The sequence below is a fragment of the Poecile atricapillus genome, chromosome 3 (genome assembly GCF_030490865.1).
Source record: "Poecile atricapillus isolate bPoeAtr1 chromosome 3, bPoeAtr1.hap1, whole genome shotgun sequence".
NCBI lineage: Eukaryota > Metazoa > Chordata > Aves > Passeriformes > Paridae > Poecile > Poecile atricapillus.
Genome location: NC_081251.1, coordinates 21,142,824 through 21,161,991, shown reverse-complemented (window position 1 = coordinate 21,161,991; position 19,168 = coordinate 21,142,824). Strand labels below are relative to the sequence as shown.

General features: G+C 38.3%; 1 protein-coding gene across 2 annotated transcripts in view; it reads right to left on the bottom strand.

Annotated features, from left to right (window-relative positions):
• Positions 1 to 19,168, bottom strand: part of ARHGEF10 (Rho guanine nucleotide exchange factor 10) — a 108,359-nt gene that overhangs the window by 77,070 nt on the left and 12,121 nt on the right. For both annotated transcript variants that reach the window (XM_058835975.1, XM_058835974.1), the window contains 2 exons: positions 17,418 to 17,493; positions 1,611 to 1,781 (listed from right to left, as the gene is read on the bottom strand). In XM_058835975.1, the coding sequence (XP_058691958.1) occupies positions 1,611 to 1,781; positions 17,418 to 17,454 (208 nt within the window). In that variant the 5' untranslated portion in view covers positions 17,455 to 17,493. The remainder of the gene's footprint in view (positions 1 to 1,610; positions 1,782 to 17,417; positions 17,494 to 19,168) is intronic.

The window sequence follows — 19,168 nt, the reverse complement described above, 5'->3', positions numbered from 1 at the left end:
CAGGCCCCTCTGAAGGGAACAGCAGAACTGCATCCCAAATGATTAAATGATTTTAAGCTGTAAGCACAACTTCACAATAAGGGTGAGCAAGCAACAGATGCTCAGGGAAAGATAGTGCTTAAGTTACAGGTTGTCAAACTGCACTGTACCTGAAGAGTTATCTACCTTTAATTGCCATAAGCACAATGAATCTATTTACAAAAGGAAGTTGGATCAAAATAAACAAAATCAGCTGTTAGCAATTTAAGCAGAATACAGCAATTTCCAGACTACACCTCAGCACCGGGAACATCTGTATATGTAATAAAAAATGTTTCAGTATTTAGCAAAACTCTGTTTATGAAGGAAATTCATACATTCAAACTCATTTTATGCACAGCATCTCAAGCTCAGCAACCAGCAAATTTAGCTGTGAAACACCTTATCTCAAGACATTGGTGTGCCTTAAGACCAGCAAGGATATACATTTTTCCTGTAGCATGACATTCAGACTATGTCCAACCCATTGGTGTGGATATCACACTTGAATGGGAAACCTCACAGGATTTAGACGTGATGGTCACTTGCCCTGTCAGATCTACCTGTTAGATCTACCATGATTGTAACAGGAATATTCAGCAGGAATATTCAAAACACTTGCAGCGTATTTCCATGTGTGAGAGACTGGACTATGACTCAAAACAAATTGACAGCTTTCAGAGGTGCCTGGGTGCTTTGCTGAGGCCAGGTTTGCAAGCCCACAAAGAAAAGACAGTGAGCTTTTTGGTGTGTAATGACAAACCTCTGGTCAAGACAGAGGGGGTGAACTTACCACCACCAGAGGCTACAAACTGGGCTCTGAGGCCTGTAAGAGGCAGACCTTGGGGAGACAGCATCATGGCAAACTGCGTTCCCTTACACACACACCTTCCTCCTGGGAAGGTCACATTTACATGTAGGCTTACTGACATTGGAGGCAGCTGCCTTAGAAAAGCTCATAAACTGCCAATGACCCCTGAAGTGCCCTCAGACTCATTTCTGACACCCTCCATCAGACAACTGCATCTGATCAAAAGATGATCACACTTGCAGAGGAGGTGCTTGGGCACTCCCACCTGAACCTGAGAGTGCATTAACCCACCAGACTTTGTATTATGTGGGCTTTTTCACCCACCTCTGACAGATCAAGACTTTTACATGTCACTTCAATCAGATCTCATCACAGATCCATGGGTGGTGATTATGTATCTTCCTACTCTCACCCTTTCTTTCTCTTTCTTCCTTTCTTTTTCCTTATATTTTTTCTTAAGAGGGTGGCACTTCTATGCTTTGATATTGCCATATTACTATATGTGATAATAACCAAAATGGCTACATATATGCTTTCCAATGCAACCAAATTGTTCCAAAGTAAACCCAGCATGTATATTTATGAACAGCAACCATTAAGTGTCATTTCACTCTAATCTGCTCTAAGTGATCCAAAAAGTAGAGCCTGAATTACCCTCAGGGGCAGGCCGTACCACCATGGAAAACTCTTGTTAAAGTACTTTTATTGTACTGTCAACAAAAGGCATCTTATGATCAGTCTTGATTATTTAGCCCAGTGGAGGTACAGACCAAATACTTACCTGCAGCACCAGCCTCTTGGGGCTCTATGTTATTTCCAGGGCCAGGAACAGGTGGCACAAGGGCTTGCCTGTCTGCTTCTGGTATCTCATCTCCACTGTCAAAGTCAAACTGTTCTCCCTCGTCCTCCTCTTCATCATTCGGACCCGTGGCCTTCGGTTCATGTTCTAGAACTGTGCAAAGACACACCTTTGGTTGTTTGCTCTTAATAATGATCTCATGGGACCAGTAAATGCTCCACATTACAAATGAAGCTTACACAATGAGCCCTTAGAATTTTAGGTTACTGGAACAGAACAAAAGTTGATTGATGTGTTGACAACCTCATGCAGTTTTCAATAAATCCTTTAGTGCAAACAAGGAAATTACTTGGAAATAAACAAGTAATAATGCAAATCCACTTGCTTTTGTCATAATGAGCCAAAAGATTTTTAGAAAAACACCTAAACAGCCATTTTAAAACAAGAAAAGTTCACCGATTAATTTATTTGCACAGGCACTTTGCAACTTTATAACTTCAAGTCATTTTTCCTTTTTAATTCAAACTCCTAAGTCTATTCTTTCCTAACAGTGCCCAAATACCAGTGACAATAACTGAGTTCACACACTCCAACAGAGACCAGCAGATTGTTTTTCCTACTCCAATCTGAGACAGTTTTAAACCAAGGACCTCAAGCAACATGCTGTTAGCCCTATTACCACACACAAGTGCATTCTGGTGGAGGGAGGGTGTGGAACCTTTGAAGAAGAAATGTCTGAAATAATGACACCCTAATATGAATAGGAATTGAGGTTTTTTTTCTCTTTGCTTTTGAAGATACTGCAGCACAGATTTGGCACTGTACATCGGGCTGGGGAGAGGGAGCAGGAAGAAGTACACAGCAGTTTCCCCCATGCCATTGGGGAAAACCCATGAAAATTTAAACCCCTTCATGTCCTACAGCATAAAACAATATCCTAAAAAAGATAAAGATGTAAACACACAAGTATATAAAAACTTACAAAAAAAGTTATAAAAGTTATTACCCGAAGGTGATAAGGTTCACCCCCCCTCCTTCCTCAAGTAACACCAAATGAAAAATAAGTCTTGCAAAGATGATTGATCTGCTGCATCGTGATGATGTTATCAGCTATCCTACCATCCAGGACACATTTTTTATCTTTATGATAAAACTCACAGCACCCCAAAGCTCTAGACTGCTTAGATTGTCATGGTAATCAGCATTCCTGCCAAGGCTTCTGTTTCTTCAGGAAAGCTCAGCTCAGGCTGAGCCAGCATATTTTACCACAGCCACAAATAACAAGATCTTTCATGCAGCCTCTCTGCAGGAGAAGAAGTGAACTAATTGCGAAAACAGTACAGAACAAAAAACCCAGGTTATCCTGCATTTATTGTCATGTGTTATGGCTGAGGCAGCAGGACATTTAATTTCATTTTGATGAATTCCTTTCAAAAATTCTTCCGTATGAAGTCAGGCTTCTCATTTTTGCTTTGTCCATTAGCATTTCTTTTTTTCCTGAAAGATGCAAGAAATTCTTCAGAGCTCGTCCAAGTGATTAAAGACAAACATGGCATTCTTCCTAATTCAGCATCCATCTGACTAAACTGTAACACTTTTTGCTTGACTGTGTAATGGGGAAAAGAAACAAAAGAGGGGAAAATGTCTTTTCAATACGATAAAAAAAAAAAAAGGATGTGACACCTAATTTTTTTTTCTGATATGGCTGTTAACACCACCCCCCTTCATTAATTTCAAAACATTTACTTTGCATCAAAGACAAACAAGGCACAGAACCTGATAACTGGGCACTACAGCCTGGAGAGATCCCATAAACACACCACTGATGGGACAGCGGGTTAGGATTACAAAAAGAGACAAAAAGAGAAAGAATACATTGTCTGTCAGAAAGGGTAGACAGGAGCCAAACAAATATCCTCAGTTCAGAAAGTTTTAAAACTGTATTTCAGCTCTGTATCACTTCTACATTTGCTTAATTCTGCAGGCATAAACTTCAGCCTTTTAAATTTACAGATACCTTCCATCTCACATTTAATAAAACAATTCTCTTTAAGCTTGTAAGATCAAGGGCATACTATTTCAGTTGATGGAAAAAGTATTTTAACAACACAAATAAAAAAAAAAAGAGGATGAGGGCTTTTTGCTTCAACTTAGGAGCTGATCAGAACTGCAGATAAATACATCCTATGTCACACAAAAACAGACAAATTCCTGTTTGGAAAATACCTATTTTCCACAGTTCTTTGTGTATGTCACAACAAAACACAGACAAAAAGCTCTTTTTAAGTGCTACAATTAGGAAGACAGACTGCAGTTAGACCCAGGCTGAATCTGGCTAATAGGCACCATCACAGATCTTGCAAATTTTCATGCTCATGAAGAAAGCCCCAGTTCCTCCTACCCCTTATCTGCAAATCAAAAGGATCAAACCAAAAATTGCATGAAGCAACTGTTCTTACAGAAAAAAAAAAGGCAGGGAGAGGGGGAGTTTGGTGAGTGGGTGTGTGAGGGCAGGTTTTCAAAGGCACCCTCCCTTGTAAAAAACACACAGAGGAAACTTTTTTTTTTTTTAACCATCATTTTAAAATGCAGAAATTCTTTTTCTGAAGTAATAATCACACAATGCTTAGAATGACAGTCTCTGTCTGGAATTACTTCAAATAATTAAATTAGTTACTAAAAATCCAATTTTCCCTTTCACCACGACTAACATCCTTAACTTTCTGTGTGCAACCAGAGCAATGGGAATACAAAATTTGATTGAACTTGCTCATCTTATGGCAATGACACTCTGAGAGCTCTGTAAATGCTTCAGGGAAATTCTTGCATTTCTAAAAATTTATATCTGGAGTCTTCAAGACCGAAAAAAAAATCTGATATAATGGAAAACATTGTCTTCAAGTTAAATTAAGTATGAAAGTGCTAATTTAGAATCAGAAAAAGGAACACATGTTCTCATAACTGTGCACAGCACACAGATTTATGACTTTTTCTGTGCTTTGTTACCCAGTGAAATGACATTTCTTAGGTTTACTTCAAAAATAAGCTCACTTAGGTTGTGTTTACAGAGACCTGCTTGGGCATAAGCAAATTTAAAAAATCTTTAGTTGCTCCGCGACTTGCAAAGCATTCTTGGCACCATTTGCCTTCCCATCCATTATCCTCAAATTATTTATAGTTCAATGTAATATAGCTAAGGAGTTAAAAGAGTGACATTAATTTTAAAGCCCTGATTAAGTCACTGAAGCTTCATTAATAGTTTTCTTAAACAGTTTATTTTAGTGACACAGAAGTAAGAGAAAATAGCTCTGCATGTACTATCAAGTGCACTTTGAATATAATATGAACACACCAGAAAAAATAAAAGCTCCCCAAATGTCTGTCCCCTCTTGCAATCTTGTAAATCCACGATGACCCAGAGGTCAACTGAAAAAGTCAACTTTCTTCCATTAAAAACCATGATAAAGGAAGAATGAAATAGAACCACAATCAGAAACAGTTCAGCAGTCTGGGGCACAGTAAGAATAAGCCTGGAAGCCCTGGACATAAACAGGCATGTTGTAATGCAGTTATGAAAAATGGTATGACCCAAAGAATGTAGCCCCGAAAATGCAGACTTGTAAGTTCTTTCCCTTATCTTGTTCCCCCCAGGTCCCCTTATTGGTTGTGTAAATTCCCCCACACCCCTTTCCCCTGCCTTGAAAAAGGAGTGCCATTCAACACCTCTTTCTCTTTCCCCCCTGCCATCCCACCCCGAAGGATCCCAAGAAATAAAGCTCTGACTGCCATCTCAACAAAGGGAAAGAGCCTCGTTTTTAGGGCCTCGTCTGGCAAGCTAAAACTACCTCCCCAGCCTCCCTGGCCGCTTCAGGGTGGACAGTGGTAACAGAGAGGCTGGGGACAAAATGATAATAGCACAGGCATGCTGCCACCAAGAAATATGAATTATTTATGTTTTAAGGTTTGAAAAATATTGCTAGAAATGGAAAATTTCTACATTTCCATTTATGGAAAAATTATACAGAAGCCTTCCAAGAAATGGAAGGCTTCTGTGTATTAGGGATGTCATTTTTGAAATCAGTTGTACCAATTTTTTTATTTTTTTTTAAAGTTCACAGGCTATTATGGGACAAAACCAGAAATGTATCTATTATATTTAAAGAACTTGATAAATATTTTTGGTCACTTCTGCCATGACTGATGAAGGAAATAAGTGTGCAGTGCTTCAAATGGCACATATCTAATTATTATTTAGTGAAAAATATGAATACAATACTGAACTAAATATGAATACAATACCAAAACACACTGGCAGGAGTTGCCTGCTCTTATTCCAACATGCAGTTTTAAAACATTTATCTTTTTTATGCATTATTTTGGATTGCAACAAGACACTTAGGACTGCAAAGACATACCTTCCTTTCAAATGAATTCCCCAAATGTTTCAACTTTCTACATACAGTTGAGTATCTTGAAACACACAAGAAAATATTTTTAGTAAAAAAAATTTAAAATGCTACTACTATAGAATATTTGTAGGTATTATAAAATTTGTTAACTTACACAGGTTGCAAGTCAAAATAAACTGTCAGACATAACAATCAAAATGATTATTATTTATCCTTGATACATTCCAGAGATTTCTCTGATGAGATACCCTTCCCTTTACAAACCTGTATTTCTATTGCCGAGCTCTTTATGGAAGTGTACAAAAGAAATAAGTATTGAAAGCATACAGATACCAGGAAACAACTGAATTTTTAAAGGTACCATTATTTTTGTAAAACTAGCCATTTGGGGCCAAACATATCCTGCTGACTGTGCTCCAGGATAAACGGGATCTCAAGCTCTTCCCTTTTTATTTCAGAAGAGATTTAATAGCAGAGGCTTGGTGTTTGTCAGGATGGTGAACCTTGTGCTAGGAAACACTCATGTCTGCAGAAGCTTCCAGGTTTGGCCTACTTTGTAAAGTAACAGCTGCCTCATATTCAGCAGGAATTTGACGACAGGTTTCAAGAAACTTGCCCACCACTGGACAGCCTCTTGTTTCTCCCAGCTTGAAAGCACTACTTAGGTTGCATTCCTACAGCTAGAAAGCAACGTGGTATTTTCAACCCACTCATCTCCCACTTGTGACCATTAATTCTTCAGTTCCAGGACAGAAAACTGCAGTTAAATATTCTTTCACTCTGGTACTCAGCTGACACATCGTTCTTCTGCCCTTCCTCAAAGGACACCTTCATCAGCGCAGGGAGAGCAGCGAGGTGCGGGGCAGGAGGGATCCTGCAGGAGAAAGAAAGGCTGACCTGTACGAGCAAGTGCTTCTGCCAACACTGCCCTTCACTGACACTTCCCAGTCACATGGGACATCCACCAGTACAACACTGGCAGCCATAAATCACCTCCTCACACAGTCACACAGGTGGAAAGTATCTCTTTTGCTCGGGGAAAATAAACATCTAGGACAAAACTGTGTATGCAAAAACACACGAGTAAGCACTCCTTCCCATGGGAAGCGGATCAGAGCCAAGGACTTTCATTCCCCATGCACTCTCAGTTGTGCTAAGCTGGCACTGCAGGGAACCCAGGTCCTTGTGCTACAAGCACGCTGCTAATTACACACAGCTCGCACACACATCCAAAGCATGACCACAATGTTATCATTATCAGTCTCTCTGGAAAACAGTTTAAAAAAAACCCCAACCAAACTAGAGTGTACATTCATGCAAAAAGTGTTTCTAGTGATGGAAACAAAAGCAAAACCACATGAATTAACAGCCTTTCCCTGCAAATAAATAACAAAGAAATAAGTACAAATGCCTCTTCAGTATTTTGCAAATACATACACTACATACTAATTATGTTGTTGAGCATGCACAACAGATATTGTTCTTCTGAATAAAAAAAACAAATTCAAAACCAGAGTCAGAAGAGTAATGAATCTGCCTGTTCAAGTTTCAGAGAGCCTTCTAACAACAACATGCCTAACACCAAAAAAATTGCATTCCTTGAAATAAAGCCCAAGTCTGTGGATGGATGAGATTTACAAATAGAAAAAACCCTGAAGTTTACAAACTACTCACAGAGATAAAATTTAAGTATTAATTACCTAAAATTTAAAAGAACTGAGTTGCAAAAAATCAAAAGTCTAAAATTTAAGCATTAAGACATGAACCAGGCCATCCAGAGAAAAGCAGGAGCAACACCAGCAGACTTGTACTCCTTTGTAAAGCCTCAGCATGCTTTTCAGTGCTGGCTACCCGAAAACCAGCAAGGCAGCTAAATAAAATCAGTGTTTTGTGGCCATTTACTTTAAATATTCAGCACACTTGTGGCACTGGTATTGCCTGCCACCGCTAGAAACACAGATCAAGCCTAGTCCCAAGGATGTCTTTTCTACCTCAGCACCATATTGGCACGTTCTGACATACAAATTTCACCAAGAAATTTTGCGGGTGACGTAAGGAAAGCCTGTACACATGTTACTTGGAATACTGCATAAATACATAAGAGATCCCTCTCTAGGCTGAAAAGCACCTATCTACATTAAAGGCTACTAGCTTTCCATCAGTATTCATGGAATACCAATATATATATATTTAAGCCTTAGAAATCCAGAAGTCACCTATCTGAATTGGTATAAATGCCACCAGGCAGCTTAGCTGAGGTACAACAGGTCTGCTGATGGTGGCTGTGTAGGTGAGCTCAGCCTCAACCACTGTACACATGACCCCATGAACTCTCCTTAAACGTGCTGCCAAATGGACAATCCACACAGAGAATAGGAAAACCAGATAGCTCTAATAAAACAGAAATTAAACAGCAGACTACAAAGTCATTGAGAAAATTAAATATCCAGCTCTGGCACTGCAAGGACAGAACATGTTGGTTAACCATCAGGTACAAATGACAACCGAAGTAAAATAAAAAATTTTCTACAAAATGTAGCTTTGACCATGTAGTCAACAATTTTATGAATAACCATTTTTAAGGAAACTTCCACCAGTCAGAGCTGTCTGGCTTGTTATTTACTTCTATACTTTTTTTTCTATCAGTTATCAACTATTAATATCTAGTTTTCCAAATAATTAATTTTACTTTGAAGCAATTGCTGCTTAATGTTTTGAGGTATTTATCTAATACAGTCTGTTTCATTATAATTAGCAATATAAAAGTGCTGACTCATCTAGCAATACCTTGGACCAAAAGTTGTTTAAAAGTAATTTGGAACCCTGTGAAGCAGAAGGTAGTCAGACACACCCTGAAGATCTAAAACAGAGCATGAGATCCCACTTCTACAGAAAGAAAACATACAGCTTGGGTGCATAAACTGACTATTGTACTAAAGAAAAGCTAAAAGCCAACCAGAGCAAAAGCTTGAGTTTTTAGGTCTTGGATCATTCTAGCAACATCTTTCTACCAGGATGACACAGTCTGGTTAAAAAGTTAGCAAAGGATTTGACTTCATTTTTGGATCATGTTTTTATCTCCACCCTGCCAGCAATTGTACACACTTCCTAGACTGAGCCTTCTGGTGACTCTAGCAAAGGGATACTTAAATCCTGGATCATAGGTGCAGGCTGAACAACCCTTTGTCTAGCAATGTCAATACTTAAGCACTTATTGGGTGCCCCCAAAAGCACCACTTAGAACACCTAAAAGCCTCTGAATTCCAACAGATGCTGATACACATTCATACACTCAGCCCACCTCCACAGCAACAGCCCAGGAGGGATCAGAAGATGCACGCAGCCCCAGGCATACAGCTGTCCTTTTGGACACACTGCCAAATGTTCCTTGTTCCAAACAATTACAACTCCATCTAACACTCTGAGCACTGAGTGCAACCTGTTTACATGTTTAAAAATAATTAAGATTTAACTTTCTATTTTCCCCTTGATGAATTCTGGACAAAGAAACAAACTAGGTACTAAATTTTACAGCAATTTTCTGTATCTTTTACCAAAAAAAGTAATCTAGAACAGAATGGTAATGTCCTGTAAATCCAGGACAATACTGGAAATATTTAGGATTTCAGCTGGCTTCTTTCCTCCTCACTTCTATGGTTATCCCTTCATCCAGCCTAAAGGGCACTAATCAGAGGGACTGATTTATAAACTAAGCATAATATATACCAAATATGACAAATCCATTATCTCAGCAACTAATGAGGAGGGAATTTTATAGCATCCTCTTTCTCAGTATTTATTTTAATTATTATTTGAACACATCTTGATCTTCTTTGTCCTAACATGGTAAGGTCCAGTTTTAGCTCAAAAAAGACCCTGTGGAATTCAAGCAAACTCATGAAAACAGTAATTTTTACATCACTGAACTCTCAGAAATCCTATTTTACCACAAATTCTATCACTTTAGTGGATATTAGGGAACAATGGTGTTTCCTTGGGACCTTCCAGTCCAGAGCTCTTCTCACTGCTCCCTTTCATTAGCCATGGAGGGGGAAGGAAGCTCTGCCTTGGCCCCCAGACTGGCTACCATAAGCAAACATCACCATTCAGACCTTCAGCCAGTCCACATGGAAGTCAGGAAGGAATTTCTTCCCATATTAAAAGTCTTGTTAAGAATTGGTTTTGTGTATTTGTTTTCCATGGCCAGGTTTTGCAAGTGCAGGGTCTACAGTGGTGGCTACAGTGAAAAGCTGCCAGAAGCATCCCCCATGTCCAGCAAGCCAATGCCAGCCAGATCTGAGAGAGCTGCTGTGAGGAAAATTAACTCCATCTCAGCCAGACCCAATACAGTTGGCAAGTGCTCTACTCATGCAAATGTGAATGGGTCACCATCTGACATGCATGGGGAAACAACAATCCCAGCCAAATTTAATTTTACTTCTACTTCTCTTTGCAATACAGGAGACTGCTAAGATCCTCCAGACAAATTACTCTTAACCAATTCACTGCTCGCAGGGCAGCACCTGAATTTCCCTCTGTCCCCCCTGCCAACGAAGAGAATGGGGAAATACAGGGACTGGGAAGTCATCCATCCATCAGTTGGCATCCCCATGGCACAGGAGCACCTTCCCTTCCCTTCCCTTCCCTTCCCTTCCCTTCCCTTCCCTTCCCTTCCCTTCCCTTCCCTTCCCTTCCCTTCCCTTCCCTTCCCTTCCCTTCCCTTCCCTTCCCTTCCCTTCCCTTCCCTTCCCTTCCCTTCCCTTCCCTTCCCTTCCCTAACTTCTACCAACATAAGGTTATCCAGAAGGTTATCCAGAAATTATCATGCTTTCACCTAAACAAAGTTATTGAGCTCAACAACAGACTATTTAACAGTAAGACGTATTCTTGACCTACTAAATCATCTTCTGTATTCATTTTCATGAAATTATGATAAGCCTAGAAAGATTATTTCAATAAGGAAGAAAAAAGAAGATCTATACAGGGTGTTGGAAGAGTCTTCTCCCAAAAATGTTTAACAAGTATGTTTTCCTCAGATTACTAGGCATAGCTTCAGTTCCTCCAAGCAAGAAAAGCAAGCAGCACCTAAAAAATGTTTATTGTATTTATATGTATTTAAGTTATTATAATGCAGACAAGATTTTATCTGAGACAAGCTCAAGCACAAGGTAAGAAAATTATAACAACTTATAAAAAAGTGAATATTTCTGTAAACTCTAGAGTAGAATCATTACAGAGGCTTTAGGCATGGTTAGTGAATATTTATTGAGTTCAGGGAAATAGAAGTAAAAAACTAAAAAAAAAACCAAAACAACAACAACAAAAAAATTCTGAGTTCTTTGCCAGCAATTTATAGGAAAAAAAATAACTCACCTTCTTCTTACATGTTGGCTCACTAAAACTAAAATTTCAGAACTTAGTTTCAACTGTTCAACTGTTGAAAGAATACCCAAAAATCAGCACAAATTCCTTTACAAATTTTGGGTTTTTTTAAAGCAATCAACACTAGTTACCACTAACCAATGATCAGGCTTTCCTGCAATCCCCTGTAAGGCCTTTATCTCATAATCAACTGCTCTTTCTGATTAACATGTCTGGGCCTTTTCCCTACACAAATCTAGCAAGTGAAGTCAAGTTACTTTAAAGAGCAGCTGAGTAAACAGGAAAAAACCCAACAAAACAACTACATCTTATTATTCTGAAAGAAAACACCAAATACTGTCAAAAGAATGAAGTCACCCACCAAGAAATCCATAACAGTAACATCATTTAACATGTTCTAGACATCTAGCTAAGTTTTTACTGTTTTTCTTCAAAATAAAATAAGATATATAATTACATCTATGTACACTGTGCTTGCTTTGTGGGCACTAAAACCAAAAATAAGCTATTTATTAATCAATTTATTTTCTTTCTGGTTTTTTTTCCCCCAACACACAAATATACTTGGCTAGAACTAAAAACACATAATTAGGAGTGACATGTGACACCATAAACAGTTGCAAAGGGAATCTTCTTGTTGCTCTTTATTACACAACTTGTCTGAATTGTCACATAAATAATTAATCCTTACCTTAAACAATGCATTTTCCTTCGTTTACTGAGAGAAATGTGACCTTTAGAAATAAATAAATTGTTCTGTTACAGATGGGATGTCAGACACCAGCAAGCTATTGCCAGTTTCAAAAAACAAGGAGCCATTCATAACTACAATTCATATTCTGTTCTCATTCTTCTGAAATCTTGGCTCCCTTTTTACAATCATTTGTAACTGTCAGTATGCTGAAAATAGATACCTAGCAATATTGTTTAGCCCAACTCCCTTCATATCTGCAGCTTAATTTAAGCAACGTCTTATTTTCCCAATCACAGTAAATAAATACAATTGTAGGGTCTTCAGTCTTCTGAAAAGTTCTGTACTTTCAGAAACTAAATCATAAAACACACAAGTGCTTCTCTTGTCGATATTAAAAAAGCCCAATTTAACCGCCTCTTGTTTCAGTCACAAAATTAACTGTTTAAAATTGTTAACACAGAAATAAACTATGAAATGTTTTCACTAAGCAGTAGAAAAGGTACCTAAATAATCTGAAAGAAATACATATAGGATACAGAATAAAAAGCAGCTCCCCGACAGAGAAATACACCCATCTCTACAGGAAAACACAGCAGCTCATCAGAAGCACCTTACCAAAGTAAATAAAAAAAATTTATATGTTGGTGGATTTTTTGTTGAGTTTCAGTTTTTTGGGGTTGGTGGTTTTTTTTTGGGTTTTGGTGGGGTTTTTTGTTTTAGGTTTTGTTTTGTTTTGTTATAATATGCAAGGCCATCCCAGTGGAAACTTTTACAAGAGCACAGTTGTTTCTACTTCAGTCTCTACTCAAGGACTCAGGCTAGACTTCCTTCTCAGGGACAGAGGAGCAAGGACTATTTTAGTGTTCTGGCCCTGACAGGGAAACAACAAAAAATAACTGCGGAAAGACACAATCACAGCACTCAGTTGCATACAGGATATCCAGATTTAAGTACTTGGGCTCCTTGCTCTACATGTCTCCATATCAGGAACAAAGAAATATCCCACTCATAGGTCTAGAGAGCTGATTTTTTGTATAAAAAGGTGTACAAAATTGGTGTCTAGGTGATATTTTTAGTCTATTACCAGTTTTAGGAAAAATAAAAACAAAAACATTTCATTTCAAAGAACATCTTAAATCCCAAACTTCAGCAAGACAAGGCTTATCTTACCCGAGGAACTGGGGACAGTGGTGTGGGTGAGTGAACATCTAGCTCTCCACTACGCTTGGTCCTTAAGGGCACCTCTCAAATGAAGATGATTCTCTCTCAGGTAGAGAGAATATTTGGCAATAATATGAAGACTATGCATTCAAATTAATTCTTACAATGCCCTTGTACAAACACTGCAATTTCAGTATTTTACTTTAAAATTTTAACAGATCATTTATGTTAATTTTCTATAAATGAGAAACAAACAAAAGCATACTCAGTATGAGAAAATACACCCAATGCTTTCTAATAGTTTTCACAGAGAAATCATATGAGGCATATTGCCATGTACCAGAAAGAGTGAGACAGACATATTCAGAGACAATGAAACTGCAAAACTAGCCCTCCTTTACGCAGAAAGTACCCCCAGTTTACTTTGGGCAAGAAGCTGTTTCTCAGGTATCCATCCTGCCAGGGAAACAAACACAGCTTTCCTTTGGAAACAGGCCCTGATAAACACCTCTCAAGTCCTCACTTAAAGAAAAGGACTTCCACTTTGCAAGATCACCAGATATTTTCCAAGTAGAGGAATGAAAAACTGCCAGACGTGACATCTCCTAATAAAGCAGTAATTGGACAAGTACAGGTCATCACGAAAACACCATCCTAACATTAACATCCAACCTCCAGTCCCAGCTGTTCAGTGTGAAGGTAAGTCCTGTACACGAGAGACTCAAGTGATTCCAGATTCTCAGAACTACCAGCTTAGTAATTCCTCCCTCCACAGTGTGCAGTCTACAGCATATCCTCTTCCTGTCTAAATGGGTTTGGTTAAGGACACTCCATTGCAGCAATTAATTAAAAGCATAATTATAACTTACAGCCACAATAAAATTTTGCCATTTTCATTTAGCTTTCAAGAAAGGATTTTTTTTCTGTTGACAAAAAAAGAATGATCCTCTATTTTATTTCACAAGATAGCCATGGAATTCTTTTGTGTAAGAAATTCTAAATACCTGCACTTCAGCCTAAATTGATGTACAAACACACTAAAGAAGGGAACACAAGCTAGCACTATCATCACAAGTAACCATTTTGGAAGTACTTCTTTGGATTTTGCTCTTAGCCAAGGAAGTCTTTGCATATACCCCACTCCCACTGCTCCCTGGTTGTTAAAACATACATTCCCTTGACACACATAGAGAAAAATACTAGGACATTTTTAATCATGGCTTGAAGAAGAAGCTCTTTTTAAATCAATCTAGAGGACAGAACACAGAGGCAATAATTTTTCCAAGTTACTCACTACTTGAATTTGCTCTGAGGTAGGAAAGGTAACCAGCACAGACTTGTCACTACCTGATTAGCAATGCATGAATGGAATGTCCAAACACCTATGAACACATAAGTTGCATAAGCAGAATAAATTAAAACAAATAAAATATGTTACATTCCATTCCTTTACCCATGTAGTTTTTCCTTATCAAGAAGTGGCAGAAGCACCTTCACTATTGACCTTTACTGCCCTAACTTAAACAAGGGATAGATGCAGATGGCTATGGCTAATGAAAACACATTATTTAACCTTTCACCTCTTTTCTTGCAACATCCCCATGACAAAGATGAAGGTTTACTACTATTCTTCCCCTTTTCATAAATTAGAATTGATAAAAAATAAGTTTGGAGACTTTACCTGAAAATACCATAGAAAACTTACTCAACAAGAATAGAGCTCAGATTTATAGTGCAAGGTATACACCTGTAGATAGAAAGGAGCCCACGTGACTTTCAGCACTACAGCTATCTTTGTTAGGACAAAAATAAGTAAACATAAAAATTCCCACAACATCATAAGAACTTTCTTTTAAAAAGAGCAACTGATTTAATCTGTGGCCCAAGCGTGAGATTTTAGAATCATTACGCCAAAAGTAAGAATTTTTTTTTAATGGTGTAGCAAAGGGTTCTGCACCCAACAGGAATCTCATCCTCACTATGAGCTAGGATAACCCATTCCTGTGCCCCTTGTTCGAAGGCACTGACAGTGCTTCACCCCTGCTGAACAGACACATGGATGGCTAGTGCATATGCATGAAACATAAATCTTCATTTGTTAGTTAGTATGTATACTTGCTGTCATACTTGGCCCTAAAATCCTCACTTCTTTCCCACCTGCAAAACAGGTAATGAGAATTATCTAGAAAGTGAACTAAAATGTCTTTTAGTGTCATTATTAAAATTTATCTTCACTGATAATCCCTTTAATAAGTTTTTAAGAGAGTTAGTAATGGCAAACTAAAAAAAATATGCAAGTTCCACTAGTTTCAGACAAAGCTTTTTCAGATGAGAGAGAAATCACAGAATATTCTGAGCTGGAAGGGACCCACAACGCTCATCAAAGTCCCCACTCCTGGCTCTGTACATGACCACCCTGGAATCATACCATGTGCCTGAGAGCATTTTTTGAACTCTCTGAGGCTTGGTGCTGGTCTCTGGGGAGCCTGTTCCAAACTCACCCACTACTCCCCTCCCCTCCTCTCTCTCCCCACCCCCTCAAAAAAAAAGTATCAATTAATATTGACACAAAATTAGGTAAAGCAGACTCTCAATTTATGTTAAATAAATCTAATCCCAACCTATTAAGAACTGACATGTCTGAAACTAAGGACATGATACACATAGTTGTACACGGCACAAAAACCTTTGCCAAGAAAGAACTTGAATTCTGGAATCGTACTGAACTGCGTCACCCTGAAAGCTTGTCAGAGAATCAAACAAGCTGAAATGCTGCACAAAGTTGGAGCAGTTGCTGCAATTACTGGTTGTCTTTGAAAAACAGCAGCGTCTGCTAAAGTGGAAATATTGATTCCTTAGGGATGACTCTGACTACAGCACTACATTGCTTTGGAGATGGATTATCCCATAGAGACAGTTTCACAGCATCTGTCACTAAACAAAACTGAGCTAAATTCAAGGTCCTGACCACATGGATTAGGACATGGACAGCCAAGGAATTGTTGCCAATAATAGCCTTAGTGATATCTCAGTGATTTCTGCCAATAATGTTGGCCAGAAATCTAACCCATTAAAAGCTGATTTCATGAGTTTCTGCTTCTTTCACATTCCCAGCTCCCTAGGTAGTATCTAGTAACACCTCTATCTGTGGCAGTGCCCAACTAGAGAAAAAGCAGTTCTGATCTAGAATGAGAATTCCCAAATTCCTAGAATTACAGCCAAACAAAATTAAGATTAAATATTCTTTTATACTCAAACGGCTTCATGTAAGTCCTGTGTGAACATTAAGTGAAATGGCCTATAGGCATTAATGTATATTATTTATATATATTAATATACACATATATAAGTGTATATAATAAAGTACAAGTCCATAAGTAATATTGTCATATATAAGGAATAGATAATATTTTACAGAAAAATCACTATCTATACATACCATAATAGCAACATAACCAAACTAAGAGCAGGTTCAATCACAAATCTCCATACATTTATGTTTTGGGATGACAAGAACAAGCACATAATACTTCTATGAAGTCTCCCAGCATCCAGCTACCAAAAGCCAAATCCTGTTAAATATTAAAATATGTAGTAGCAAGCACTACACAATGATGTCCTTACAGGAAATCAAACAGGATAAAAAAATCACCACATGCAATGTTCTCTTTAAGCATAAATGCAAAAGGCAGTGAGACAGTGTCTTAGTAGATCCTACCTTTGTGCTCTCAGAAACCTGGGTTACACCAGAGGCCATCCAGCTACCAGCATACAGCAGGCAAGGGGCACTGAGTGTTGACTTTACACAATGAGCCCCTTAGTCCAGCATCTGTAATACTCTTCTGGAAGTGTCTGTGCTCTGACTACACAGGGTTGCCATAGAAAACACATATTTTCAGATTTGGACTGCAAGGATCAATTGCTCCCAGGTTTCTTCCCAGCATGTTATAACTACACCAGCAAGTGAAGTCCAAGAACAAGACAGGGTAGATGACAGGAGCTAATGTTTCAACAGAATACTACTGGGACCAAGTCTTAGGGTGATATGGGGAAAGGTAACGTCACAGAGGTAAAATCACTGCTGGAAAGATAATCAAATTCTTACCAAAACATTTGCTTTAAACTCCAAACTATTTCAATTACCTTCTGGTGGTGGTGGAGGGAAATCCTCTGTGTCCATTCTAGTGTATCCACCGCACCTTTAGCAGATTGGAAAACTCTGCAAAAATGAAGGGAACATGTTTTGTAGATTAACTCAATTTCCAAATACTGAGACACTCCTTTTCAATTTGGCCGAGCTCGTACCTTTTAGCTAATACCATTATGGAAGAGAGGATATTTGCCTGGCTTCTTGCTTCAATATGAATACAGTCCAAAATTTTATGTACACAGTCCTCAGTATTGGAGCCAATTATTTTCATGATCTCAATAAGCCAGCTGAAGAAAGATGAAGTTTTAAACTATTCGGTACTCTGCAGTTCCCTCTGTGACAATCACAAGGAGATTACTAAAATATGTTATTTCAATGTCTGTTTGGAGTACATATTCCATCTCAAAATCTTTGTGAAGGGGGAATGGATAAAAATTCTAGGAAGCTTATCAGTTTTCATAATGCTTTTCTTTATCCACCAATCAGAAATAACAAGATTTAACTATACACCCTGTACACAGTTTCTTTCCACTGTTTGGTTTTTTTGCTAATCTTAAAAATTCTGCTTGAGTCCCTCTACTCCCACCTTTCCTAAGGAGAGTGAAGTACTAGCAAGCAAGTTTCTGAGGATCTTTTCTTTCATCTTCTTTTCTCAAATGCCATTGATCTCATGCCTTAAGGAAAAGAATATCTCTACAAAGCATTCCTCTACTTTGATACTGAATACACAACTGAAGAGAGCAAAGCCCAGAACCCATGAGAGACATCATCTCTCCTTCCCCATAATGCTACTTAATAGTGACATTCCAGTATCATCAGGAAGGAAAACCTATTGTACTAAGCAATGCACACATTTTGCTCCCAGATCATTTTCACTCAAACTCAAGAGACAGCATGTCAGAAAGACAATTTCAGAATAAGGCTGAGGAGGAAAAGTAAGTTTCCAAAAGCTACAAAAGACAGTGGAAGAGTCAATGCTGAATTTTCTTCCTACTCTTGAGTGGCCCATAGATATTAATCTGAAGTTATCTCTTCTGCTGGTAACAAAACAGCTCAAACCCTTGTAAAGTCTCCATAGCCCAAATAGGAAAGGATTAAGTTGAAAGAGACAGTGAAATGCAAGGTACAGTGGCAAAATATTAAACTAAATGGATCAGGATATAACAGTCAAATCACTTGCCACTTTCAGAAAAAGTGGTAGTGAATAGAAGAAAAAAAAAAAAAGCTTCAAAAAAGGATCCAACCCTAGAAGGCACCAGGCAATTTACCTCACTAACATTAGATCTGCAAGTGTGAATTACCAGGACAGATGTGCCAGGAAGGATAACAACCCTGGTAGTGCAAGATCCTATTATGATGAGACAATTCATAACAACTTCATTTACTAAGCATACAAAATTCCCTTTTAAACTGTCTTAAGCTTTGGAAACTCTTAATCCAGTCCTAGACAAAATCAAGTAGCTTCAGAGCCAAGACTCAGAAAGGATTCACCCACGTATACAACACCTGTCTCTAACACAATATGCTTTCAGTGTACAATGTTCCTTCTAAAGCTTCTCTACAGTTTATATCTGCAGAGCTCCAAGGCGTGTTCCTGCTTACAGATGTCTGGAATGCATCCTGCCACACCAAAACTGTCAGCCAAAACAAGGGAGAGTTACAGTTTGAAGAAATGGCTAGTTTTCTATATTTTTTTAAAGCTGCTCATGACTAGAGCATAGATTTTCAAGTGTAACACATGTAA